Below are 27351 nucleotides of genomic sequence, written 5' to 3'. Positions count from 1 at the left end.
ACTTTCTAAATTTCCCAAATCCTTAGTAAACCTATCTGACTCATCCCTACCTAATCAATATAGTCTCCCAAGACCTTAAATTCCTATCATTTAAAAAAAAACAATGCCAATAATAAAAACTCATAACAATTCAAATATTAAAGTTGAAGTGAACCTTCTTTTTTCCTTTTCACCCCTCCAGTCTTACTTCTCTTGAGTCATCAGTGTCACTAATTTGTTGTATATCTTTCCCTACTTTTTCAAACATGCATAAACACATATCCACAGTTTATTTCTTTGGTTGTTTTCATTTGGTTTTTAGCAAAAATAAAATCATGTTTTACAATTTCTTGCTTCTTGCTCAATTAACATTTATATCCTGGCAATTTTTCCCCCAAAATCAAAACATGGAAATCTACTTTATTCTATTTAACAACCTCAAAATATTCTCCTCCTCTCCTCTGAAGAAATTGAGCTCTTCCCTGATCCTGCCCCCACCTAGTTGATTTCTAGAACAAAAGACCTTCCATTTGTCAAAATCTACCCTGTGTTGAAGGTAATTGAGATTACAAATAGAAAGTTTTTTTTTGGAGGCAGCGGAAACTATAGTTATCATTAATAAGAATCAAATAATAAGGCCCTAGAATCAAGAAAAAATAAAAAGACTCACAGTGCTGCAGAAAGTTCCTCCATCAGGGAGAAAAACAACCCAATGCCTAATAATCCTGAGAGGCTTTTGGGTTGTGATAATGGAGGATTTCTCCCTACCTCAGACAGAATGATGAATTAAAGAAAGGATCTGGGTAAAGACTAAAAAGGCATGCTTATAAAATATACAGAAAAACATAAAGCTGAGACTACTAGCTAATAGACTGGATTGCCAGATTGCACTGAAAAGGTTGTTAATGAGATTAGGGAATGAACTGAACAAGAAGATATTTAATAATGAAAAATGTGCTTATTTACATGCCTAGGCCTTATACTATTGGGTTAAAAGCCAAAAAGTGCTTTTGGTTTTTAAGTAAAAATAAAAGACACATTTTTAATTTTTCATCAAGAACTTTATTGAACAATGTATTCACCGTTTTGTTCCACTAACTTCTGCCATTTTTCAGGCAGCTTCATAATTCCATCTTCCCAAAACTTTTTATCTTTTTGAGCAAAGAACTGTTCCAAGTGCCTTTTACAGTCTTCCAGGGAATTGAAATTTTTTCCACTAAGAGAATTTTGTAAAGACTGAAATAAATGAAAATCTGAAGGTGCAATGCCTGGTGAATATGGTGGATGAATCAGAACTTCCCAGCCAAGCTGTAACAGTTTTTGCCTGGTCATCAAAGAAACATGCGGTCTTGTGTTATCCTGATGGAAGAGTATGCGTTTTCTGTTGGCTAATTCCGGACACTTTTTGTCGAGTCCTGCTTTCAGTTGGTCTAATTGGGAGCAGTACTTGTTGGAATTAATCGTTTGATCTTCCAGAAGGAGCTCATAATGGAGGATTCCCTTCCAATCCCACCATATACACACCATCACCTTCTTTGGATGAAGACCAGCCTTTGGTGTGGTTGGTGGTGGTTCCTTTCACTTGCCCCACGATCTTTTCTGTTTCACATTCTTGTACAGTATCCACTTTTCATCGCCCGTCACAATTTGTTTTAAAAACGGAACGTTTTCGTTACGTTTAAGTAGAAAATCGCATGCGGAAATATGGTCAAGAAGGTTTTTTTTGCTTAACTTATGTTGACCCAAACATCAAAGTGATGAATATAACCAAGATGGTGCAAATGATTTTCAAGGCTTGACTTGGATATTTTGAGTATGTTGGCTATCTCCCGCGTGGTATAACGTTGACTGTTGTCAATTAATGTCTCGATCTGATCGCTATCAACTTCAACTGGTCTACCCGATTGTGGAGCATAGTCCAGCGAGAATCTCCAGCACGAAACTTTGCAAACCACTTTTGACACGTTCGATCAGTCACAGCACCTTCTCCATATACTGCACACATTTTTTGCATTTCAGTTGCGTTTCTACCTTTCTTGAAATAATAAAGCATAATATGCCGAAAATGTTGCTTTTGTTCTTCCATCGTCAATATTAAAATGGCTACATAAAAATTCACCAATTTTGATAAGTCTTTTTTTAAATGCAGACTGATATGACAGCTGTCACATACAATCTAACAAAATCGTTTCGAATGAAGTTAAAGACAACTAAGTGCTACTAGAGCCATCTTACGGAAAAAAATGGAATGAGCCTTTTGGCCAACCCAATAGAAAGGATTTAAAACAAACAGGGATAAATGTGAGTTCCTGAAATTAATATTAAAAAATTAGTGAAGGGCTTCCCTGGTGGCGCAGTGGTTGAGAGTCCTCCTGCCGATGCAGGGGACACGGATTCGTGCCCCGGTCCGGGAAGATCCCACATGCCGCGGAGCGGCTGGGCCCATGAGCCATGGCCACTGAGCCTGCTCGTCCGGAGCCTGTGCTCCGCAACGGGAGAGGCCACAACAGTGAGAGGCCCGCGTACCGCCCCCCACCAAAAAAAGAAAAAAAAAAGCATTATGACATTGAATTTGGCAATGGATTCTCAGATATAATACCAAAAGCATGAACAAAAAAAGTAAAAAGAAATAAACTGGGCTTCATTAAAATTTAAAACTTTTGTACATCAAAGGATATTATCGAGAAAGTTAAAAGACAACCCATAGAAAGGGAGAAAATATTTTCATGTCATATGAGGGTTTAATATCCAGAATATATAAAGAACTCCTAAAACTCAAAAACAAACCACCCAATTAGAAAATGGGCAGAGGACTTGAATAGATGTTTGCCCAAAGAAGATATACAAATGGCCAATAAGCACATGCAAAGATGGTCAACATCATTAGTAATAAGAGAAATACAAAGCAAATGCATGTTACAACATGGATGAACCTTAAAAACAATATGTTAAGTGAAGTAATCCAGACGGGAAAGGATAATTATTGCATGATTCCAGTTATATGAAACATCTACAATAGACAAATTCATAAAAATAGAAAGTAGATTAGAGGTTACCAGGGGTTAGGGGAGGTGGGAATGGGAAATCATTGTTTAGTGGTTATAGACTTTCTTTTTGAGGTGATGAATACATTTTGGGAATAATGTTGATGGTTATACAACATTGTGAATGTAATTAATGTCACTGACTTACACACTTAAAAATGGTTAAAATGGCAAATTTTGTGTTGCATGTATTTTACCACAGTAAAAAATAATTTTAAAAAACTACAATGAAAAAAACCACCATTTGACAAAAATTATAGTAATAATGATTTAAGCAAGAATCAGAGAAACCCAAATTGAGAGACATTCTAAAACATAACTGCCCTGTCCAAAATGTTAAGGTCATTTAGACCTAACACTGAAGGACTCTTCTAGATTAAAAAATACCGAGACATGACAACTATATGTAATGTGTGATCTTGGACTGGATCTTGGACTGAAAAAAAAAATGTTTTCTATAATGTACATTATTGGAACAATTGGAAATTTGAAAACATGCTATAGACTAGATAGAAGTACATTTCCTGATTTTGACAAATAACTAATGGTTATGTAAGAGAATGTCGTATATAATTTATACGTATCTAAAATAATATATTAATATGTATATTTATACTTATATATATAAAATCCTATCCCTTTATGTTATAGATATATAGATGTATACAGATAGGTAGATAGAAAGGGAGAAAAAGAGAATGATAAAGAAAATGTGGTAAAATGTTAATGGGTAAATCTAGTTGAAGGGTGTACAGAAGTTCTTTGTACCCTTCTTGCAACAGTTCTGTAAATTAAAAATTACTTCAATTTTTTAAAATTTCAAAGAGAAACTTATGAGATACCACAAAACACTTACGAGAATGAAAAGACTGACAATACCAAGTGTTGGTGAGGATGTCCAGTGATTGGCACTATCATACACTGCTGGATGGTGTGGAAATTAGTCTAATTACTTTAGTAAACCATTGAACAGTATCTACCAAAGTTAAACAGTTGCCTGTCCCAGGACATAATTGTTCCACTCTAAGTTTACAGCCAAGAGAAATTAGTGTATGTGTCCACTAAAAGGCATGTATAAGAAAGTTCATAGGACTTCCCTGGTGGTCCAGTGGTTAAGACTCTCCGCTTCCACTGCGGGGGTGGGGGTGGGGGGCGTGTTTGATCCCTGATCAGGGAAGTTCCACATGCCAAATGGTGTGGCCAGTAGCATTATTTATTACAGCAAAAAACTAGAAACAATTGTGAACCTAAAACTACTCTAAAAAATAGTCTTTTTAAAAAAAAACTAGAAATAATCCAAAAGTCCATCAACAATAGAAAGGATATAGAAAGGAATAAAAGATATTATATATATATTCATATATACATGAATCACTTTGCTGAAATCACACCTTAACTAACACAACATTGTCAGTCAACTATGCTTCAGTCAAAAAAACAAAAAGGGCTTACCTGGTGGCGCAGTGGTTGAGAGTCCGCCTGCCGATGCAGGGAACACGGGTTCGTGCCCCGGACCAGGAAGATCCCACATGCCGCGGAGCGGCTAGGCCAGTGAGCCATGGCCGCTGAGCCTGCGCGTCCGGAGCCTATACTCCATAATGGGAGAGGCCACAACAGTGGCCTTTTTTTTCCGCGTACCGGAAAAAAAAAAAAAAGATAAATAACAAGGTTCTACTGTATAGCACAGGGAACTATATTCAATATCTTGTAATAAAGCATAATGGAAAAAAAAGATAGTTATTTTTCTAGGTTTTGGTATGTTTGGAAGCTTTTCAAAATTTTAAATTTGTTGTAATTTATCTTCACATTCTAATTAAATATTTCATACCTAATTTTGTATTCTCTTTTTTTAATTTTTCATTTATTTATTTTATTGATTTTTTTTTTGGCTGCATTGGGTCTTTGTTGCTGCGCGCGGGCTTTCTCTAGTTGAGGTGAGTCAGGGCTACTCTTCATTGCGGTGCACAGGGGCTTCTTTTGTTGCAGAGTATGGGCTCTAGGCGCACAGGCTTCAAGGGCTCTAGAGCACAGGCTCAGTAGCTGTGGTGCGTGGGCTTAGCTGCTCCACGGCATGTGGGATTTTCCCGGGCCAGGGCTCGAACCTGTGTCCCCTGCATGGCAGGCGGATTCTTAACCACTGCACCACCGGGGAAGCCCTATACTCTCTTTCTCAAAGAGGACCTACCAGATTGTATAAACTTCAAGCCCCACAAAACCTGGATCCATCCTGGCTGGGGGCCAGCTGGAGAGGGACTCTGAGGAGACAGTAAGCCTGTCTAATGAGTATTTAGGTAGAAACACTGTGCTCTTAGTGACATAACCCTCCTCTTCTTCATCTCTTATATGAAATCTTTAGTAAAATGGGTATTTTTCACTTTAAAATTTAACAGAGTACAAGGTGGGAGAGACTTGGATTAACAGCAGCAATGTGAGAAAAACTGTGGAGGTGGGGGAAGGGAGAGGTATGTGTGACCACAAGTTCCATAATAGCCCATTGTGTGACAGAGGCAAGGAGGTGAGAGTTGCCTGATCTCTGTACTCCTCAGACTGCACCTGGATGATTCTGCTCCTGACAGGGAGGCAGGCTGTCAAAGGGAGGTTGACGAACCAGGTGAACCCACAGGAGCTCACCCAGAATGGTACAGAGTTTGCAGTCAGATCTTAGAGAAATCTCTAAAGAAACTAGTGATGTTATATGGCTAAGACTCCAATATGGGGCGGGGGGGGGGGGGAGTCGGGGAAATGCGGGGAGGCGGTGGAGGGGTTAGCTGTTGTTGGAAGAGAGAGGAGACTTTACAGAGCTAGGAATGGCAGTGGTAGGGCCAGTGGAAGAGGTAGTAAGAGGCAGATTGGCCTTTCCATAAACATAAAGGGAATTTGTATTAAATACCCAATATCAAACAATTTTTTTTTTTTTTTGCGGTACGCGGGCCTCTCACTGCTGTGGCCTCTCCCGTTGCAGAGCACAGGCTCCGGATGCGCAGGCTCAGCGGCCATGGTCCACGGGCCCAGCCGCTCCGTGGCATGTGGGATCTTCCCGGACCAGGGCACGAACCCGTGTCCCCTGCACCGGCAGGCGGACTCTCAACCACTGAGCCACCAGGGACGCCCCCCAAACAATTTTTAATTCATATTGGAATGATGTTCATCAAATGTTAACAATAACTATTCAATGGCAGAATTTTAATTGTCAGGCGGATTCTTAACCACTGAACCATGATGGCTTTTTCATATGACAAGGCACAATCTTCTCTGTACCTCTTTATAGAAGTGTGTGTCATTTCTAGAAAACAGTAAAGTCACAAGTTTTTGTTTTTTGGGTTTTTTTGGTGGCGCTTGTGGGATCCTAGTTCTCCGACCGACCAGGGAAGTCAAGTCCTAACCACTGGACGGCCAGGGAATTCCCATCACACTAGTCTTTTTTTTTTTTAAATCTCTATTAGCTATAGGTGGTCTGCAAAGTCTCAATTCAGCTACTGGAATACCTCTACCCTTGCTTCTTCTTTCAACTGTCACACAAGTGGATTTATCAGACAAGCTCGTCCTGAGCTTCACAATTTATATAAAAACTCAGCTCCAGGCTCAGCAAAACAAAGGACCCGGGACTTCCCTGGTGGCACAGTGGTTAAGAATCTGCCTGCCAATGCGGGGGACACGGGTTCGAGCCCTGGCCCCGGAAGATCCCACATGCTGTGGAGCAGCTGAGCCCCTGTGCCACAACTGCTGAGCAGCCCCCGCTCGCCATAACTAGAGAAAGCCCGCACACAGCAACGAAGACCCAATGCAGCCAAGGATAAATAAATAAAAATAAATTAAAAAAAACAAAACAAAGGACCCTTCATCCAACAAGATGTGCCTTCCTTAGGTGGCAGCTGAAGGAGAATGAGCATGCTTCCCTGTCCATAAACAAAGATGATTTCCTCAAAAGCAATTCTGATGATAGAAATATCTCCATCTTCTTATATCAGGAAGAACATTCTAATTACAGCTGTTCAAAAATAGAATGGTCTTAGTTCCAAGTCCCTGAAAGTTTTCCAATAGAACATGGAAGTTACACAGATGTTTTTAAAAGGATTTCAGCCCTGGATAAGCGGTTGGAGTGCATAACCCCTAGTTTTTCTTCTAAGATTTTTAGATCTTACCTCTCATTGAGGGGTCTAATCATGTGCTGCATTTTGCTTCCAACTGTTCCCTGGACATCAGGAACTCCTTACATCTAGCATAATGGTTTGCATAATGTAGACTCTTAATAACACTAGTAAACAACTAGTTCTTACTGCCTGCCCTTCAGTGTTCTAAGCATGTAGTAGGAAAAACCTCTTATAATCCTCCAGGCAACCCTGTGGGGTAGGTCTTATTATGACCATTCCCGTGTTAGAGCAGAAAACTGAGGCTTAGAGAAGTTGAGAAATTTGCCCAAAGCCACATGGATTACAGGTGGCAGAGCTGGGTTTGAATCCAGAGTTAGTCTCTTACCCAGCATCACACTGCCTCTCACTTGATAGACGTTTGAAATTACTCCAGTTCTGAATACTGAGATGTGGAATTTTGGCCTGGTTCTGGCCTGCTGGGAGTTTGGTGGGCTGAGAAAACATAAGCCAACCTGATCATAGGACATTATCAGCAGTGAAGGTATGCCATGTGCAGTCCACATTTGAAAGCCAAAGGCAGAGAGTAACAGTGGGATGTCTGTATCAAGTCCAGAAGGGGTACCACAGTGATTAACAGATGTATTTGGTTATGGAATCTTTGCTATGGAAAGGTTCTTAAAGGGCAATCAGCCCACCTACCCACTCACTGGTACAACATGTGTGATAGGGAACTGGGTGGATGGGTTTTTTCCCTATCTGGTCCCACTCACTAAACCTGGAGTTAGCACTATCAGGGTTCCTGCCCCTGCACCTCCTCTCTTCCTATGGCCTCATCATCCTCACCAGTATCCAAATTCATCAGCATCTTGATGGTAAACACCTCACCTGGAATTTTTCTTGTGTTCCAGCTCAATGAGATTAAATCTCCCTGGACAGCATTAGGGTTTTTCTTTATGGTTAATTTACTTATTTTTGTATTTTTACAGCTCTTGCAATTTAATGAAAAAATGACTTTCAGGATGCCAAACCGGCCTCCACTGCTAATTTTCCATGGATCTGTCCTGAAAGGTATAAATCATTAAAAAAAAATTATCACTAAATGTACTGTTATGATAAATAAATTACCCAAGCTCTTTGATATAGAGAAAAGAGGGGGTAGGGGGAGGATATTTGTCTCCTTCTATCAGCTTTTTTTTTTTTTTCTGGGTTCCAGCCTTGCACAGGGCTGGTTCCCTCTGCACACTCTCTACAGTGGGCCCTCCTACCCACAGCTGGACCACAGCTGGGCCCTCCTACCTCAGCTGCACTCCCTGCCCTTCCCTTCCAATGGTGTCATGTGGGCTGATGAGATAATGTATGTGAAAGCCTTTGTCAACTGCAAGGCACAATCGAATGCCAATGATTACTGTTGTTATTATTCTTATCATACTCCAGGGAAACCCTGTTGCCCCCCACCCTCCCAGACCTACGCAGGACAGCCTGGGACACTCAGCGAGGCTAGACAGCCCCTCCCACGTGGGCGGAGGTTCTGGCGCAAATCCGTCTCCCTGGCTAGCAGGAGGGGCGCTACTGCTACCCTCAGAACACCGCCCCCCACCCCAGCCCCCCACACCTCCCCTCAGTAATGGCTTTCCCAGTCCTTCCTGGCTTCGGGGGCCTTCCTCCGGAAGGAAATCTCCTCAGTTCCAGTGAAAGTTCTTGAGCTGCTGAAGTCATCGACTCCTTGGGCCTCTCCTCACGCCCACTCCCTCAGCCCCCTCCCCTCCAAGTGCCCGCAGTGGAGCCAGGCTGCCCCGGAAGGATCTGACCGGCAATTTCCTACAATTGTCTTACTGGGGCTCCTCAGTCAATCAGCTACCCGCCCCTCCTTCCCCACCTTCCCCACCTTCCCCACCTCATCTCTTACAGTCTCCCCTCCCCAAACCCCAGTCTCTCTAGATATCCCAGCCTCCAGCCTGATCTTTTTTTTTTAATTATTATTTTTTAATTTATATTTGGCTGCATTGGGTCTTCGTTGCCATGAGCGGGCTTTCTCTACTTGCGGCGAGGGGGGCTACTCTTTGTTGCGGTGCGCGGGCTTCTCTTGTTGTGGAGCATGGACTTTAGGTTCGCAGGCTTCATTAGTTGTGGCACGCAGGCTCAGTAGTTGTGGCACGCGGGCTCAGTAGTTGTGGCTTGTGGGCTCTAGAGCGCAGGCTCAGTAGTTGTGGCGCACGGGCTTAGTTGCTCCGCGGCATGTGGGATCTTCCTGGACTAGGGCTGGAACCCCTGTCCCCTGCCTTGGCAGGCGGATTCTTAACCACTGCGCCACTAGGGAAGTCCCTGATCTGACTTCTTAGGTCCCACAGTTCTCTAGTATTTCTACTCCCTTCTGGGACTGCCACTACCTGCGAGGAGGAATGGGGGCTTGGGAGTCAACATGGCCACCAGGGCCCACCAGGAAGGTGGGTGTGCTGTGGTTACCAAGGCAACCACCCTTCTGTTAGGCCCTCCCAGAGCTATTCATCCCCAGCTGAGGACTTGACTGTGTTAGCTCCTTCTCCCAATAAATCAAATCTGACTGAGGCCAAAAAGGGTGGGAAGAGAGCACAGGACATCAGGAAGGGTCATTAGACAAAGGGAGAACGAATTATCCTTTCTTCACCTCCAGACCACCATTTGTGTATCAGGGCGCCCTGTCCCGAAGGCAGACGTCCAAGCTCTCCATAGCCCGCACCGACCTCCAGTCCCGCTGGGCGCTGGGCGTGGACTCCAGAAAGAGGCTTGGGGAGGTCGCAGGAGGGGCCTGTCTGCACTTGATGGATGGTACTGAAGAAATGTCTGGCACTTTCTTTCCCCATGGGGGAGGTGAAGCTGCAGCCACCTCTCCCCCGCATTCGCATTCCTGCCTGCCTGCTCAGGAAGGGGGTGGGGTGCGTGGCTAGAGCAGGGAAAGGAGGGCCCTTAGCCCAGCTGAGAGTCATGTTGTAAACTATCACTCACATTTGTCCACACTGGTGTGGGGGTGGATGGGCAGGTGGACAATTCCCACATTTCAACTGAGGTCAAAAGGGATCCATATGTTCCCACCTCACCCCTGCTTCTTGGCTCCCAGGCCTCCTGGGGCAGATGCCAGGACTCCCCACTCAGTCCACACTCCTTATAGTCCTACTGTATGCTGGGCATTGGGTAACAGAGCAGTTCTCAAAGCGCAGTCCACAGATTCTGTGGGTCCCCAAGATCCTTTCAGGGGATGGATGAGGTCAAAATGATGTTCATGGGAATTCCCTGGCAGTCCAGTGGTTAGGACTCGGTGCTTTCACTGCCAGGGGCCCCGGGTTCAATCCCTGGTCGGGGAACTAAGATCCCTCAAGCCACACACACACACACAAACACACACACACACACACACACGAGATTTTCACACTCCTACTAATTATGTTATTTGCCTTATTGACTGTGTTGATATTTGCACTGATGGTGCAAAAACAGTGGGGTTAAAACTTGCTGGTGTCTTAGCATAAATCAAGGCAGTAGCACCAAAGTAGTCACTGTGGTCTTCAAAAAAAGCCAGTTTCTCTTAAGACTGTCTTTGATAAAGCCGTGAAAACTGAACATGTGATGGGTTTATTATAGTTATTTTAAATGAGTTAATAAAGACTTGTTTTAATTTCTAATACAGAATATACTGATAGATATGACCCACATAAACAAAAGCTCTTTGGGGCCCTCAGTAGCTTTTAAGGGAGTAAATGGGTCCTGAGACCAACAGCACCAGCACTGCTGGGGTAATTCGCAGGCTGTTACACTGGCTCCTCAAAACGGAAGGGGCACTGCAGCCTTTTTCAGATACTGCATTCCAACTTGAGAAACACCTTATTTGAAGCACAGGATGGAGAATATGACTGTGTTTTCTGGCAACCCGCTCTCCCTCAAGAAACACACTGTCACTGGAATAAAGATTTTAATGGTCTCCACTCACAGGAGAAGCAAGGCACACAAGCCCACAGCCCTCTGTCCTTCCCTTTCTCCCCTGTGCATTGCATCCTAGGTTGGGTGGTGGGGGACGGGGGTGGTGGTGTTTGTGGCCCATCTGGGCTAGGCCCAGATGTGGACTCCCCCCAGCCCCTTGATTCACCTATAATCCCTTTGCCTTTTCCTCCTCCCCATAAAAGTCACAGTGTAGCACGGTTGAGGGGAGAGGGCACAGGGAGGGGCAGGAGGATCCAGGAATCCATGTCCCAGCCTGGCCTGGCCTGAGTCAGGGTGGAGAGTGGGTGCGTGTGCCTACGTGTGTGTGTGTGTGTCCCTGGGCATGGCTGTGAGTTTTGGTCCAGTCCTGTGAGCTCCAAGTTCTCCCCCAATACCAGTCCACTTTCAGAGGTAATGTCTGGTGTCTCCACTGGGGTCTGCACATCTGAGCTGTTCAAACTACTTCTTTGGCAATGGTGGGGATACTGCAGGCGAGGCTGAGGCCTGGCACCTCTCTGTCACCTCTGGCACAGGGAAGGGAGGTGTGGAAGGCCAGGAGGGGAGCCAGGTCAGCCTCGGGTGCTACTCGCCCGCTCCCCCAGTAGCCAGTAGGTCCGAACTTTGCCTTTGCCCTGGAGGGAAAAAGAGGAGTTTGGGGTGGGGAGTGACTCATCCACTTTCCCAAATGTTGGGAGTGGGGTTGGCTGCTTGAGAAGGGGCCTGGGGGAGGGTAAGCCCTTCGGGGACCCTAAGGGGTGGTAAGGGTAGGGACTTCCTTTTCTACCTTCATTTCTACATCCCCTCGAAGCTCCAGCTCGAAACCACCAAACTCCTCCAGGACAGCCTTGGTCTCAGAAGACAAGTGGATCTTCAGGGCTGGGTAGGAGAAGGGAGATGAGAGAAGCAAGAGATGGGAGCAGGAGATCAGGGACTGTGGGGCTAGAAAGATGCTCTCCCTCCTTCCTTTGGCCCAGAAAGCCTCCTAATTCAAAGTCCCACCCCCTCCACGTAGTGTCTGACTACACAGGCCTCTCCCTAAGAACTCTAGAACTGTGTTGTCCACCATGAAAGCCATTAGTCACCTGTGGCTATTTAAACTGTAATTGAAATATAGTGAAAAATGCAATGCCTCAGAGGCTACCATATTGGACAGCACAGCATAGAACATTTCCATTACTGCAGAAAGTTCTATCAGACGGCACTCCAGCGCATCACCAGGCTCTAGACAGACAATAGAGTGTAGTGGTCAGGAGCTCAGACATCGGAGCCTGCTCTGCCTAAGATGAATCCCAGCTTGGACACGTGCTCGGGGAAGTAGTATAAACTATCTGGGCCTCAGTTTCCTACTCTACAAAATGCTGATAGCAACAGGACCCATCTCAAAGCCTTCTAGTGAGGATTAAATTTAACATTATTCATTACGCATTTTAAAAGAGTCTGGCACTTAGGAGGCACTATACGAGCGTTTGCTATCATCGTTCCTTAACTCAACACCCTCATTTCAGGGCTGAGGGAGCCCAGGCCTCGGGGAGGAGACCTGCCCAAATCTGCTGAGGTCTGCCCAGACTCCTGACTCCTGACTGCTGTTCCCCACAGCCCTTCTTTGACCTCCCTCTGAACTCGCCCCTACCACTCCTGGGGTCTGCATCGCAGAGGCCCTTTTCTGCTGTTAAACGATTTCTGAGAATGTGCTCCTTGAGGACTGAACCTCAGTGAGAAGCTTTCTCCACCTCGACGCCCTCAACACAGTGTCCAGGGAATATCTGCTGAACCAGACCCCCTCTGGGCTCCCAAGAAGCCCTTTGCCCACCACGAGGCTTAGCTGGGGTCCGCGTGGACTCCCTAGCAAGCTTTGGTCTGGGTCGTCTTAGTATTCCAAGGCCTGGTACTCAGTAGTTGCTCAATAAATATTTACTGAATTGAATTGTGTTGACTACAGCAAGAGGCAGAAGATCAACAGGAAGCAAGCCCAAGGGAAGAGGTGGGAGCAAGCATTTATTTGGTACCTACTGTGTTCCAGGGGTTGGGCTATTTTTTAGAACACTGAGACAGGCATCATTTTAAAGATAAACAGGGACTTCCCTGGTGGCACAGTGGTTAAGAATCTGCCCGCCAATGCAGGGGACATGGGTTCGAGCCCTGGTCTGGGGAGATCCCACATGCCGCGGAGCAACGAAGCCTGTGCACCACAACTACTGAGCCTGCACTCTAGAGCCCGCGAACCACAACTACTGAAGCCCGTGTGCCACAACTGCTGAAGCCCGCACACCTAGAGTCCCTGCTCTGCAACAAGAGAAGCCACCAGAATGAGAAGCCCGCGCACCGCAACTGAGACTAGCCTCCACTCGCCACAACTAGACAAAGCCTGCGCACAGCAACGAAGACCCAAGGCAGCCATAAATTAATTAATTAAAAAAAAAAAGATAAACAGCTAAGGCTCAGAAAAGTTGAATGACAATTATCTGCTAGTCGTGTTATATGACTTTCTCACGTAACTCTTCTGAGGTAGATATTTAATTCTCATTTTCCAGGTGAGGAAAACAGAGGCTCAGGGAGGTGTAGCAAACTGACACAGCTGAGTCGGTTGTAGAGCTGAGATTCACACCCAAGTGGGCTGCTCTGGAGCCCTTTTTACCACACCCAAGAGGGTCCTAAAGGTAGTTCCCAGCTGGGAACTGCTGGACATTGGCCTGGAAAGACTTTTCAATCATTTGCCAAGAGGGCGCAGCTGGGACCTGAGTCTCTGATTAGATTCAAGGTGATGTGGCCAGGTTGAACCCTTATGAGAAGGGAGCCTGGGAGGAGACAGAACATGGATTGGATAGGCACCCACTGCCAGGAGGGCCTTCCTCAGCCACAGCCACCCTTCCCTCCCTGTCCCGCCTCGGGGGCCCAGCATACCTTCCCCGTTAGACTCCATTCTTGAGGCCGTGTTTACTGTGTCCCCAAAAAGACAGTAACGGGGCATCTTCAGCCCTACCACACCTGCACACACGGGTCCTGGAGGGAGCGGAAGCCCATCGGTGAGGGAAACCCATCAGTTTAGGGAAGTGGGTGGGAGGAACGGAGGGTGGCCATAGGACGGGGCTAGAGCGCTCCAGGAGAGGCAGCAGGTGGGACCTGCTGTCGGTGGGAGCCCAGAAGTGTAGGTGTTCGCGCGCACGGGGAGCGGTGGCGACGCGGCCGGCTCGTCTCTCATCTGCAGCTCCAGCCTGTGGGAGCCCCCTCCCCGCCCCTCCGGCGGCCTCACCTGTGTGGATGCCGATGCGCAAGCGCAGCTGCTCCTGGGGCCGGTGGCGGATGCGGAAGGAGCGCACCGCGTCCAGCAGCGCCAGGGCCATGCGGGCCACCTCGCGGGCGTGCAGCCTCCCGTTCCGCACTGGGAGCCCGGACACCACCATGTAGGCGTCACCAATGGTCTCCACCTGTGAGGGCCGCGAGAGGGTGCCGGACCTGAGGACTGGAACTTTCTCCCGGTGCGGCCCCCACACTGTGGGCACCGCCTTCCTGTCCCCACCCCCCATCTACCAGCCACTGTGTTCGCTCATCCCCCAGCCCCCGCGCGGTTTTTCTGCCTGTTCCTGGGTCTCCCTGTGACACCTCCCTGTGACACTGTCTTTGTCCACGTCTCTTGGTCTTCCTGCTTAAGACTATGTCATTCTGCCCTCCACATCCGTCTGTCTGTCCCCTCCCATCTTTACTCACCTTGTAGACATCAAAGTTGTCTATGACAGCATCAAAGCAAGTGTACAGGTCGTTGAGCAGGGTCACCACCTGGAAGAAAAGAGAAGCCAAAAGGGGTGGGGAGTAAGGGGCCCCGGGGCCCCACCTGGGCTCGGGTGGGAAAAGCGGAACCAGAAGGCAGGCCTGTGGGATGCAGGTGCCAAGCCGAGCACACCTGGCTGCTCCGACACCTGGGGCTGTGCCTGACTTACCTGCATGGGCGTGCTCTCCGCCGACAGGGCTGTGAAACCCACAATGTCGCTGAAGTAGATGGTGACGCTGTCAAAGGCTTCGGCCTGGACCGTCTCCCCACGCTTCAGCTGCTCAGCCACTGAGCTGAGGGGTCAGGGACAGGTGCAGGATCAGAAGGTGAGGTGGGGCTGGGACAGGGGTGGCGGGAGCACCAAGCACGGGCACTCACTGAGGCAGAATCTGGTAGAGCAGGGCCTCCGCCTTGCGCTTCTCCTCCAAGTAGGCCTGGGTCCGCTCCTCCACCAGCTCTTCCAGGTTGTTGGCGTACTGTTCCATGCGCGACAGCAGGTTATCCAGGATGTTGCTGCTGTTCTCTCTGGGGACAGGGGCGGCGGAAGGGGTGGTGGTGAGAGAGGAGCGGCACGCCCTACCCTGAAGCGCCTCCCCCAGGCTCTCACCCTACCCAGGCTTAATGTCAGCCCACTGCAGTGGAGTCCCTGGCGAGAGTCAGGGTTGGGGGGCACAGCAGGATGGGGGTGGCAGGGGAAAAGGGTCGGAGGAAAGTCCAATTCATCCCTGAGACCCCAGGGTCAAGTTTCAAGCTTCAGACATATTGGCTATTTTGAACATCTTTGTTGAACACAAGTGGCTTAGAAGGAGGTAGAAGAGGCAGAAAGGGACAGGGACCACTCGAGAACGGAGTGAGGGCACACAGGCTGGCAGAGGGGTGTGCCTGGAGGAACCAGCCCCCAGGGGCACACTGGGAAAGGGGATCAAAGGGCCGGGTGGGAGCTCCCACGGAGGGCAGAGAGGTGTAGGGAGGAGGTGGGAGGCCATTTACTCTGCGGCCACTGAAGGCTGATGGAGTAGGGGCCGCTGGAGGAGCGGGGTATGAGAGGTAGGGGACTGTGAGACCAGCCGGGTCCTACAGTATTCACAGAGGGGGCTGCGAGGCTGTGCCGGGCTGGAGCAGGCTGTGTATGCGGGGGCTGTGCGTGGGCTCTGCCACCACAGGGATAAGACTTAAAGTGTGAGGCACGCGGTCGCTGTGGGGGATAGGGGAGGCTGGGGGGATTCAGGACTAATGCCAGCGACCTGTTAAATTTGCGCAGCATCAGGCGGATCTGTTGGAAGGGTGGCCGCTCCTGCGGGTCCTCGGCCCAGCAGCGCTGCATCAGCTGCCCCAGTTCCTCCAGGTGACTCTGCAGGGCCAGGGAGGGCCGGAAGGGGGGCTGCTCGCCCCGAGTCACACGCTCGATGATCTCTGTGTGGTGGGGGAAGAGAGGCCGAGGGGTAGGTTCAGCCCGGGGCCTGTTGAGAAACGGGGTGGGGAGGTCCAGGACCAGGGCACGGGGCAGGGGAGCCCTGCAGGGAACTGGGCTAGTCATGTTCAGGGTCATTGGCAGCAGTGGAGCAAAGGGTGGCGGCATTTCCAGGGTTCCCTCTCTCTGGAGCTGGGGTTAGTTGACTGTGGCAGCATTGGGGGAAGCACGGTCCTCTCACCTTTGGGACTGAGATCCAAACCTTCCACGTGGAAGACACCACTCCTCAGGGCAATCTCCTGAAGGATGATCCCAAAGCTGTACACGTCACCAGCCTGGGAGCCCCGGGCAGGGGGTGAGGCCATTCGCAGGAGCTCAGGGGCTGTCCACAACTTTTCTGCAGGTCAGAGGTCAGGAGTCACAGGGTGAAGGGCCCCAAAGCTAAGGGATGAGGGGAAACAAGGTCCCAGAGGATGTGACTGGGACTGATCTGGAGACATCACAGGGGTTGCTAGGGCTAGAAGGGGCCTTGAGACCATTTCGTCTGACTCCGCTTTCTACTGATGATGAATTGAGCAGGGAGTCAGGAAAGGTGGGCCCGAGCCCACCATAGGCCAGGCATCAGCATCCCCACTGGGCTGTGCTGGGGGGGGTGGTAGGGGTCAGAGTCAGGTCGGGGCTCACTGGCATAGAGGGTGTGTCCTTGCTCGGGCTCCGGGTCCCTGAAGCTCTCCAGCCCGTAGTCAGTGATCTTGAGCACGAAGCGCCCGTCTACTACGCAGTTGGATGACTTGAGGTTCCCATGGGAGCAAATGGCCCCATTGTGCAGGAACAGCATACCCTGGGAAATTTGGGGAGGCAGGGGTCTCGGGCATGAGTGAGACCTCCAACCAACCACAGCCAGGGGAGAAGACTGCCTGGCCCCTCCCCCAACACCCAGGGGGCCCTTTTGGGCCTACCTTGACGATGTCATGGGTGAGCGAGTACCGGAACATCCAGTCCAGGGTGATGCTCTCATTCTCCAGGATGTCCTGCTGGGCAGTGAGAGTCAGCCCTATACCCTGCACATGCCCCCAGGAGGAGGAGTGCAGGGGTTCCACTGACATAAACTGGCAGAACGGGACAAAGCTTTGGGTCTACTCCAGTGCCACCACTCTCCCCCCACTCCCATTTTACAGATGGGGAAAATAAAGGTCAGAAAGAAGGAGAGGCTTGCCCAGGGCCTTATGTTGAGTCAGGGGCAGACCCAGGGCTAGACCTAGTTGTCCTGACACTCCCTTGTTGCCTCACCTGCAAGCTCCCACGGGGACAGTACTCTGTGAGGATACAGATATTGGGGGGGTCAGTGCAGGCCCCCACAAACCTGGTCAGGTGTTCATTCTGCACATCCCGCATCTGCAGGTGAGAGCCAGCATCAGAGCCTGACAGAGACCTCACTCCTTGCCAAGTGGCCCCCACCCTTGGGGACCCCTCACTCTCCTTAAGTCCCTATGCATTCTCTGCAGACATTCTAGGACCTTCCCCGGTGATTCCCACTCCTGTTCTAAAGAACCCTTCCCCAGAACCTGCTCCCTACTCCCTCTGCTTCCTAAGCCTATCCAATGGAGCCCCTACAAAATCTCCAGCCCTTCTCCCATCTATGATTCCCCTACTCGTACCCACAACACACAGGGGCCCATCCCAGGGCTACAGTGCTCATCCCTTCCTAGGATACCCTGCAGTCCCTCCATACCCATTCTGTTGGCCAACCTCCCCTGTGTCCCTAGATTCTTCCCTAGGCCATTGCCTCCCTCCCCACATTACATGCTTCAGCTCAAACAGGACTTCCCGCGTCAGCTCAATGCGTTTACGGTTCACACGTTTCACAGCCACGAGGTTGCCCTGAGTGAGGAATGGAGATTGTCACTGTAAGGGGATGGCCCAGCCCTGACAGCCCACCCCTGTGCTAAAACCGTCTCCAGTCCTCCATCATAGGAAAGCCCTGCCCCAGTCCTGAGGACCAGTGGTCTTTCCCCAGACCCACCTTATAATATGCTGTCTTGGCAAAGATTTGGAACTGGCCCTCTGTGGTCAGCAGGGAGCCGTAATTGGAGCCTCTCTGAAGGGACGGAGTGCAGGAGGGGTGGTCAGCCCATGGACCCGGCTCTCCATCCTGGTTGCTTGAGCTCTGGTCTTCACTACCCTGCCTTATCTTTGTGTTGCCCTGCCTCTCATTCCACATCATAAAATCCTTTCCTCATTTATTTACTTTTTAAAAATGTATCTTCAGGGGCTTCCCTGGTGGCGCAGTCGTTGAGAGTCCGCCTGCCGACGCAGGGGACATGGGTTCGTGCCCCGGACCGGGAAGATCCCACATGCCGCGGAGCGGCTGGGCCCGTGAGCCATGGCCTCTGAGCCTGCGCGTCCGGAGCCTGTGCTCCGCAACGGGAGAGGCCACAACAGTGAGAGGCCCAAGTACCGGAAAAAAAAAAAAAAAAAGTATTTTCAGGGGGGTGGGGCGTGGGGGGTGAGATGACATATATACACTGATATGTATAAAATAGATAACTAATAAGAACATGCTGTATAGCACAGGGAACTCTACTACTTCGCTGTACAGTAGAAACTACCAAAACGTTGTAAAACAACTATACCCCAATTAAAAAAAAAAAGTATGCAGAAACTTTCAGATGATTATACAAAAAAACAAACAAATAAAATAAAATGTATTTTCACATATGCTATCTCTAACTTTTGAAAGACCCCTGTGAGGGAGCTCTGTAGATGTAATCATTACCTGCGGTAGTCTCAGAGAGGGAATGTGACTTGCCCAAGGTCATAGAGCGATTGAAGGCAGGGCTGGGACTAGAAGCCTGCTCTCTACCCTACCCATCAGGCACTACCCACACGCCCATTCCCAACTCTGCCCCCTCCCCCCAGTACCGGAGTTCTTACCCCGCTCAGGGTCAGCCGGCTGCCTGCACTCCGGAGGTGCCTCTCTAGGCTACTGGGCTGCAGGTCCTCCCAACGCACCCGCCACAGCTCTGAGGCCAGTTCCTTCTCCAGCTGCATCTTTCTGAGGCATGAAATGTGCACCTAAGTCCATGTCTGAGCCCCTGACCCAGGGTTGGGGGGTGCTCAGCAGCCTCTCCTCAGAGCCCTGGGACCACTGCAGTTGCTAAGAGATGGGTGGGGCAATTAACATCCGCTTGGTTGACAGTCAGGAGGCTTGGGTGAAATTCTGCCTCACTGGGGACCTTGGGGTAGTCACTCCACTTCTCTGAGTCTCAGGTTCATGTCTAAATGTCCTCATTTGGAAATTGGGGACCTCGACATTTATTTCAAAGCATTGTTACAAGAATGAAAAGAAAAACTGTGTGTGGAAGTGCCTGGCACACAGTATATGCTTGACCAGCATTGATTTCCTTCTCTCCCTCCCTGCTTCCCTCTGTCTTTAACTTTTCCACTGGAAGGCAGGAGTGGGGCTTCCTTCTCTCTCTCCTCCACTCTGGGTTCAGCACTTGGTACACAGCAGAGCCTTCATCCCTGCTCAATGAATATAGGCCCAACCCCACAGGTGTTGGTCCACTGCTTCCCATCTGGTCTGTACCAGCAGGAAGGGAGGATAAACGGAATCCACACCCTGCGATGCCCCCAACAGATCTGCTCCTTCTTGGATCTCCCGGATCCTCCCTGGCCACTCCACCTCTGTCCCCTCCTCCTTCTCTCTTCCAGGTGTCCTGAGGCTTTTTAGTCTCTTTTCTCCCCCATCTCCCTGGGCCTTGCTGCGCTGTCCCTTTACCCCTCCCTCTTCCCTCTGGGTCCCTGCCACCTCCTCTGCTATTGGCTCTTTAGGTCTCCCAGCCTCAATCACCACCCTCATTCCAAGGCTTACCTGTATATGAAGAAGGAGATGAGCAGAATGCTGAGCAGGGAGAGGCTGCCCACCAAAGCCAGCACCTCCAGGGTGGAGAAGTGGTCTGTAGGGGAGAGTCCAAGTTGCAGCGAGAGAGATTTGGGTTCGACATTGGACAGCAGGAGGGAGAACCTTTATTTTTTTTATTTTTAATTTTTTTTGGCTGCACCGCACAGGCATGTGGGATCTTTAGTTTCCTGACCAGGGATCGAACCCAGGCCCCCTGAAGTGGAAGCGTGGAGTCCGAACCACTGGACCACCAGGGAATTCCCTGAAGAACCTTTTAATATTCAATTAGGGACTTCCCTGGTGGCGCAGTGGTCAAGAATCCGCCTGCCAATGCGGGGGACACGGGTTTGATCCCTGATCCAGGAAGATCCCACGTGCCGTGGAGCAATTAAGCCCGTGGGCCACAACTACTGAGCCTGCGCTCTAGAGCCCGTGCTCCGCAACAAGAGAAGCCACCGCAATGAGAAGCCCCCACACCGCAACAAAGAGTAGCCCCCGCTCACCACAACTAGACGAAGCCCGTGCACAGCAACGAAGACCCAACACAGCCAGTAAATAAATAAATAAAAGTAATATAATAATGAAATAAAATAAAAAGTTAAAAAAAATATTCAATCAGTGAACTGGGATGATGGATGAAGGGAAGAAAAAGGCAGGAGGAGTCTCTCCAGGACCCCCTCAGTGTGGGAGAGGAGCACGTATTTGACTCCCTGAGCAGGGAGGAGGCAGCATCTCCATAATGGAGGCTTGGAAGGCAAGGGGCAGTCACCTTGGTTGCAGGCTGGGTCCTCATTGTCAAAACCACATTTGGGCACATCAGGAGGTGGATACCCCAGAGGCCAGTTCAGTTTGCGCCCTGACACGGTCACCAGCTCTTGGGAGGTTCCATTGAAGTTCAGAACAACCTATGGGAGGGCAGGAGCGGTCGGTGGGCAAGGGCCCTTGGTGAGGCCTCCCGTCCAAGGGAGAAATCCTGCCCCCCACCTACCCCATCTCTGCTGCCAGGGACTGTGTCTGCACTGTCAGCTATTCAACGAGTCCCTGCCGTGACTGGATACAGAGAGCCTCATACCCATGCCCCATGTTATCAGAGGGGACAAACTTGAAAATGACTTAAAGGTTTTATAAAGAAAACTCTGTATAGAATCACAGCCCTACACTCAGGGAGTTTATAATCTTGGATTGAAGCACACAGGAGACAGGAAAATGCAGTGTTCTCGGTCCACATTCCCAGGCCTAATCCAGGCACCCCTCGTCCAGGAAGCCTTCCCTGGATGATCTGCTCCTTGGTGCCTGTGGTCTCAACCCCTTCCTGTTCCTGTTGCACTTATAGAGCAAGATGATGTGCATTCATCTTGGCCCTGAGTCAGTCTGTCTCCGCTGGGAGGGGATCCTGCCTGCCTTTGGAGACATGGAGTTTCCTGAGGGCAGCACTGTGCTCCCTCCTCAGACATGGAGTTCCCCAAGCATAACACCTGTGTGTCCCTATCGTTCTGGTTGCTCCTCCAGATTGGCTGGATCTCTTTTATCCAGGGCTCTCTCTTATCCAGGGCGGTGGGAGGGTGAAATGTCATTCCCAGTTGGCACTGTCTTCTGGGGGCACAGCCTTACCCTGAAGGCGCCAGTGTCAGGATCCATATCCCAGAGGGAGAAGTCGGTCTCCCGATCTCCATTGCTGTCCATTTTCAGGTATCCCGTCACACCTGGGGGTATGGAGGAAGATGGCTGTGTTTTGACAGGGTGGAATTTCATGGGTCCCACGCCTCATCTCTGTCTGTTGATCTTTTGATCTGGGCACTTAGGAAGACGTCTTGATGGCACTAGGGACATGGGGAAAAGAGCCTAAAGAAGAAGAGAGGTAGAAGAGACTGGTGTGGGCAAGTGACTACCTGCACTGCAGGGCTAGGGGCTTCTCACTGCTTCCTGCCTGGGGCACCCCAAGGTAGCCCATTCCTGCCACCTCCAGTGCCTGACCTTGGAAGCTTCGGTTCCACATCCGCTGAGTGATGCCCTCCCCATCGGTGACCGTTCCCCCATGTGCTAGAGTCTCCGACACTGCCTGGACATAGAGCAGGAGCCCGTCGTGGAAGGACGCTGGGATGGTGTTCACCTGCAGGGGCAGGCAGAGCTGGGCTGGGGTGGGATGTATGAAGGGCACAGAGTGGGGCGCTGTGGGGTGGGGAATGGGAGGCACTGGGAGCTTGGAAGAGGATGGGAGAAAACACGCTCACAGCACAGAGAGATTTTACTACTTCTAAGACGCTCCGCATGTATCACTGTTTCTGAATCCTGCTAGGCAGATAGGGCAGGACGTAGCATCCTCATTTTACGGATAAGGATTTGAGTTTCAGAGGTTGAACAATTTGTCAATGCCCCCCTCCATCATCAGGAGAGATACGGGAACAGTGGGAAGGGAAAGAAGGGGAGACCTGGGAATACGGGGATGGCTGAGAGAGCAGGGCGGCGACTGGCAGAGGGCTGTGAACTGGGGGCTGGAGGTCCACGCTGCAGGGTCCCAGGAACCCCTCCTACCAGGCCATCCTCCATGGTGAAGTTGAACTGCTCATGGGCCAAGTGTTTTAGCTTCTGTAGGAATTCCAAGTACTCAGGATTATCCGGCTCTTTATAGGTAATGATTTTGGCAGCCTGAGGAAGGGGTCAGTGGAGAGGGGAGAGCTGGGTGCTGACTCCAGTCCTGCCAGTACCCTGGGTGTCCATCTCCCAGAGCTGCATCTCTACTTGCTCAACGTCAAATTGGACCCTATGTTCTGCGCGAGGTGCTGCCTGCTTCAAAGCAGGGGATGAACTGGGATGGCTTTTCCAAGTCCGGATGGTCTGTGAGATGTGAACATTATCCCACCTCAAGGGCATTCTCTCATCTTTTTAGCCTCCTGGTTCTGAAGTCCCCTGGCCCTCTGTATACCCCTTGCCCCAGCCCCCTGCCCTTTGTCACCTAACTCTCTATGAGCATCCAGAACCTCTTTTCTGGAATCCTTTCAGACACTGAGGGACCCAGGACCCAGACATAATGTGCCACCAGCCCAGAGCCCCACAGCCTGGGCTTCCAATCTGAACACTCACCTGAAAGGCCTGGTGGGCACTGACATCCTGCCCATCCCCTCTCTCCCAGGGCCTGTGGGGAGCAAGGCCGTGTGCTCCTTGCAGGCTTTGCCCAAAGAGGTCCAGGTGGAAGAAAACATAGTCCTCCCCACTCAGGCCAGCTTCCAGGGCCAGAAGCATCAGGGTTCTGAAGGTGTCTGGGGAGCTGCAGATGTAGACAACTGGGGAGGAAGGGGGGTCAGAGAGAGAGAGAAGAGCCTAAGTGTCAGGGAGTGGAGGGGGAACTGAAGCCGGGGCACCCAGGGGAGGAAATTCAGAGACCCTGAGGTAGTTAAGTGGAACTCCTGGCTCAGTCTGGGCTGTGGCCTGAGGAAGGTGAAGGGAGGGAGGAGGCGGTGGGAGAGGGAGGAGGAAGGAGCCCAGATAGGGAGAGAGGGAATAATGGAGCCAAAGGTGGGCAAGGTGAGGTCAGGAGCGGGGGAGAGCAGAGAAGGGCCAGCTGGAGAGGGGACTGGAAGAGGAGAGGGCGTGTGGGAGCACGGGGAGGAGAGTTGGAGGAGGGAAGAAGCCTGCTGGGAAGAGAAGGAAAATGGGGGAGAGATGAGGGATAGGAACTAAGCTGGGGCCCTACTAAGTGTCATGGTGGCTGGAGGCATTTTCTCCCTCCCGGTAACTCCGCAGGAACCGGTGGGAAGGAGGTGGGGGAGTGCGGAGGTGAGAAGAGAGGAGAGCCTAGGAACTGGATGGGGGGGGGGCATGGAGAAAGAGAGGGAAATAGAAACTCAGAGGTGGAAAGGGCGGAGGAGGCTGAGACAGGAATGAGGAGCCGCGGGAAGGAGAAGTCTGGCCCGGAGAAGAGAGAGGATGTCCCGGGGAAGGCCCGGAGGCAAAGCGGCCGGATGGGTGTGCCCGTGTCTCACCTCGGCCTTTGCGTCGCACGGTGCGCAGCAGCATGGTGTAGTGGTCGCGGTCGCCCTCGGCGAACTCCAGGTGGTCCACCGTGATGTTGAGGCGGTCGCGGACCTGCATGTACAGTCCCTCCACCACGAAGAAGCAGGGCTGGTCGTCGCGGGGCTGGTAGGCGTAGAGCACTAGAGCCTGGCGCTCCCAGCCCAGCCGTCGGTGCAGAGCCGCCACGAAGTCGCCCAGCTTGGCATGGCTGGGCCCGGCGCGGGTGGTCAGCGCGTACTCGTCCTTGGCCCCGAACCCCACAGCCGGGGCGCCGGCGGTCAGCAGCGGCACCCGCCAGTGCGCAGTGAAGCGGCCCACGGGGGCGGCGGCGTACACGCAGCCGGGGCCCAGGAACACCGCGGGGTTGTGCTCCCACTTGAGGTCCACGGCGGCCAGGGGCGCGGCGGTGTCGGAGCAGACGCCCAGCGCGCTCTCGCTGCTGCCCAGCACCGTGCGGACTGTCCAGCCCGGCAGCAGGTCCGGCCGCGCCTTCACCCGGGCCAGGGCCAGCTCCACCGCCGGTCCCACGCGCGCCCACGACCACGGGTACGAGGTGTTGGCCAGAGGTAGCACCACGGCCACCGTCAGGTTGCCCGCGTAGCTGCCCGGGAGCAGCAGCAGCGGCGGCAGGAGCAGAAGCAGACGCAGGCGGGCGCCGGAGGGGCAGCCGGGGCGCGGCATGGCCTCAGCGGGCACCGAGGCGGACAAGCGCTCCCACCATGGCCTCTGGCGTCCCCTCCGGCTCAGCGGCCCGTCCTGGGCACCAGGAGCGCCCCTGTGGGAGGGAGGACGAGCGGGGCGGGGGCGCTCACCCCGAGGCACGCTGCTCCTTCTAGCTGTGACAGTCTGCGCCAGGAGCGCCAGGGGCGCGCGACGGAGGGGTGCGCCCAGGGCGCTGCAGAGCAGGTGGGTGCGAGGAGAGCGCGGGGGCCGAGAGGACGCGAGTGTGAGCGAGAGCGTGTGTGTGTGTGTGTGTGTGTGTGTGTGTGTGTGTGTTTGTGTGTATGTGTGTGTGTGTTAGGAGAGAGAAAACGAGAGCGCGAGCGCTCCGTGGAGAAGGATGGGAGAGGGCGCCAGGGAGGGAAAGGAGAGTGTGAGTGTTTGTATGTGTGCGTGAGCGCCTGGCCCAGGGAGTGTGCCAGAAGGGGCGTCCGGCCGGCCCAAGTCTCCGGCAGTCCGGGGGGGACTGGGGAGGACCCAAGCCAAGCTCCGAACCCTCCCTCCCGGCCGCTTCCCCTCCCAGACTCCGTGACCTTAGAACCAATCCTGGATCTTTAACTCCTTCGTCCCCGCCCCGAAGTCGCGGGCTCTTCCGAGTCTCAGCCTGCGCACTTTCCTTTAGACCCTCTTCGCGCTTCTCGGTGGCCAAACTTCTTCCTCCTCCGAGAAGCGGCACGGGTAGAAGGGGCTCTGTTGCGGGGTCGGGAAGAACTGAATAGAGAAGTGTGTGGGAACAACAGAGGGCCTCTTGCGCCCCACCTTTCCCTCTCCTCCTACCTGGTTCCGTCTGGGGAAGAGAGAAAGAGGTGCTGGTTTGGGATCTTGGTAGGAAAAAGTGTGTGTTTGGATGTGTGTCGGGGTGGTGCGGGAGGGTGACGGTTTCTGGAAAAGGCGTTAAAGTAGGTGAATCCAGGGTCCCCGTAACCAGTCCATCTAGGATCTCACCCCCTCCTCCGGTTTACAGATTGAGCGGATTAGCGGAGAAGAAGGACCAGGTAGAAGGGCGGAGTTAACTCTTTAGTTCCCCAATGGCTGTAGGAACGGGGAGGGAGAGCTTGCGGGTGGCTGGAGGAACGAACAGGTGTGATCTCAGGGTCACTGCCGGCGTGTGAGTGTGTGTTTGTCTTGAGGAGGATTATTAAAATGGGATTTGTCGGGGCGGTGGGAGACAGTGTTGGAAATGACAAGCGGAGGGGTAAATTGGGGAGAGTATTTTGGGGCCCTTGACGGCTGGGCTGGGGGCTGGAGAGCTGTGGAATCAGTCTGCCCTCTAATGGCCAGCAGAAGTCGTTGACCGTATTGCGCTGCCAACCTCTGCAAGCCTGTACCTAGGCAAGACCAAAGATCAGGAAACTTCTTCCGTACTGCAGATTTCCAGAGGACCTAGTACGTGTTAAGCACCGGCTGAAGGTATAAAGATTAAGACTATATATATATGTGTGTGTGTGTGTGTATATATATGTATCTCATATATATCATGTATGTATGGTCCATACATTTGAGGAGCTCTATTTGGGACAAATAGCCATAAAGTTAAATACTACAACAGAGAGATAGGTAAATTGCTAAAAGGCCCAGATAAGGGCTATTTTGCTTGCATTAGGGCCAGGAAAATCTCCAACGAGAAATAATTCAACAAGGGTAGGAGGATGAGAAAGGTATTCTGTGCAGAGACAGCAGAGTACTGAAGTCTGTTTCCTACATATTTAGGAGAATTTTGAATATTCTTATGGTCTAGAGCAAACAGTAGCCCATGGACCAACTTCAGACGGCAGGCATGTTTTGTCTGGCATGTATTCTCTCTCTCAAATATATATATGTTATATATTATATATGTATATTATATATATAATTTAATTGCCCACATTTTAAAATCAGCAGATGGCACATGAATATTTGGAATTCTGACTTGTCTTGAAATATTGGAGAGCTGGTAATCTAGGTCCTGCATCTCTCCATGAACAATAATCTGGAACCAAGTATCCATTCCTTCTTTGAAGTGAGTCTAGCTCATCACGGTTCCTATTCACCCTGTTCACTCATTTGCGTTACTGGCTTCATTAGCAGTGCATGTTTTCAACCCTGATCTATCTAGGATGTAAGGTTTATGGGTGTAAGAATGACTGAGGAGGAGAGGCAAGAAAAGGCAGCAGAGGGCAGATCATGCAAGCTTTTGTGGGACAGGCATAATGTCTGTGTTCTATAACGAGGGCTCCAGAGGCTATAGAGGTAGATAGGAGGTTGGAAAAAAATTTTTTAAGTTTTATTGAGGTATGATTGTTATACCATAAGCTGTACATATTTAATGTATACAATTTGATGAGTTTGGACATATGCACATGCCCATGAAACACATCACCACAACACCAAGGTAATAAACATTTCCATCACCTCCAAACATTTCCTTGTGTCCTTTTGTGTGTGTGTGTGTGTGTGTGTGTGTGCACGTGAGTGTGTGTTAAGAACACCTAGCA

At 50.8% G+C, this 27351-nt stretch overlaps 1 protein-coding gene across 1 annotated transcript; it reads right to left on the bottom strand.

Annotated features, from left to right (window-relative positions):
* Positions 1 to 10725: 10725 nt before the first annotated feature.
* NPR1 (natriuretic peptide receptor 1) lies at positions 10726 to 25154 on the bottom strand. The gene is made up of 22 exons (XM_060030215.1): positions 24127 to 25154; positions 23228 to 23427; positions 22679 to 22792; positions 22121 to 22256; positions 21758 to 21849; positions 20916 to 21051; positions 20117 to 20201; positions 19177 to 19297; positions 18266 to 18340; positions 18046 to 18123; positions 17533 to 17637; positions 17202 to 17273; positions 16927 to 17083; positions 16484 to 16639; positions 16076 to 16244; positions 15210 to 15356; positions 15001 to 15124; positions 14771 to 14839; positions 14316 to 14490; positions 13967 to 14065; positions 11850 to 11941; positions 10726 to 11697 (listed from the first exon to the last, which is right to left on the bottom strand). Exons 1-22 carry the CDS (start codon positions 24836 to 24838, stop codon positions 11635 to 11637), a joined length of 3177 nt encoding a protein of 1058 aa, XP_059886198.1. The 5' UTR covers positions 24839 to 25154; the 3' UTR covers positions 10726 to 11634.
* Between the last annotated feature and the right edge of the window lie 2197 nt (positions 25155 to 27351).

Source organism: Delphinus delphis, chromosome 1, assembly GCF_949987515.2.
Source record: "Delphinus delphis chromosome 1, mDelDel1.2, whole genome shotgun sequence".
Taxonomy (NCBI): Eukaryota; Metazoa; Chordata; class Mammalia; order Artiodactyla; family Delphinidae; genus Delphinus; species Delphinus delphis.
The sequence above is the reverse complement of the archived record's forward strand: the minus strand, read 5'-3'. Positions and strand labels throughout refer to the sequence as shown.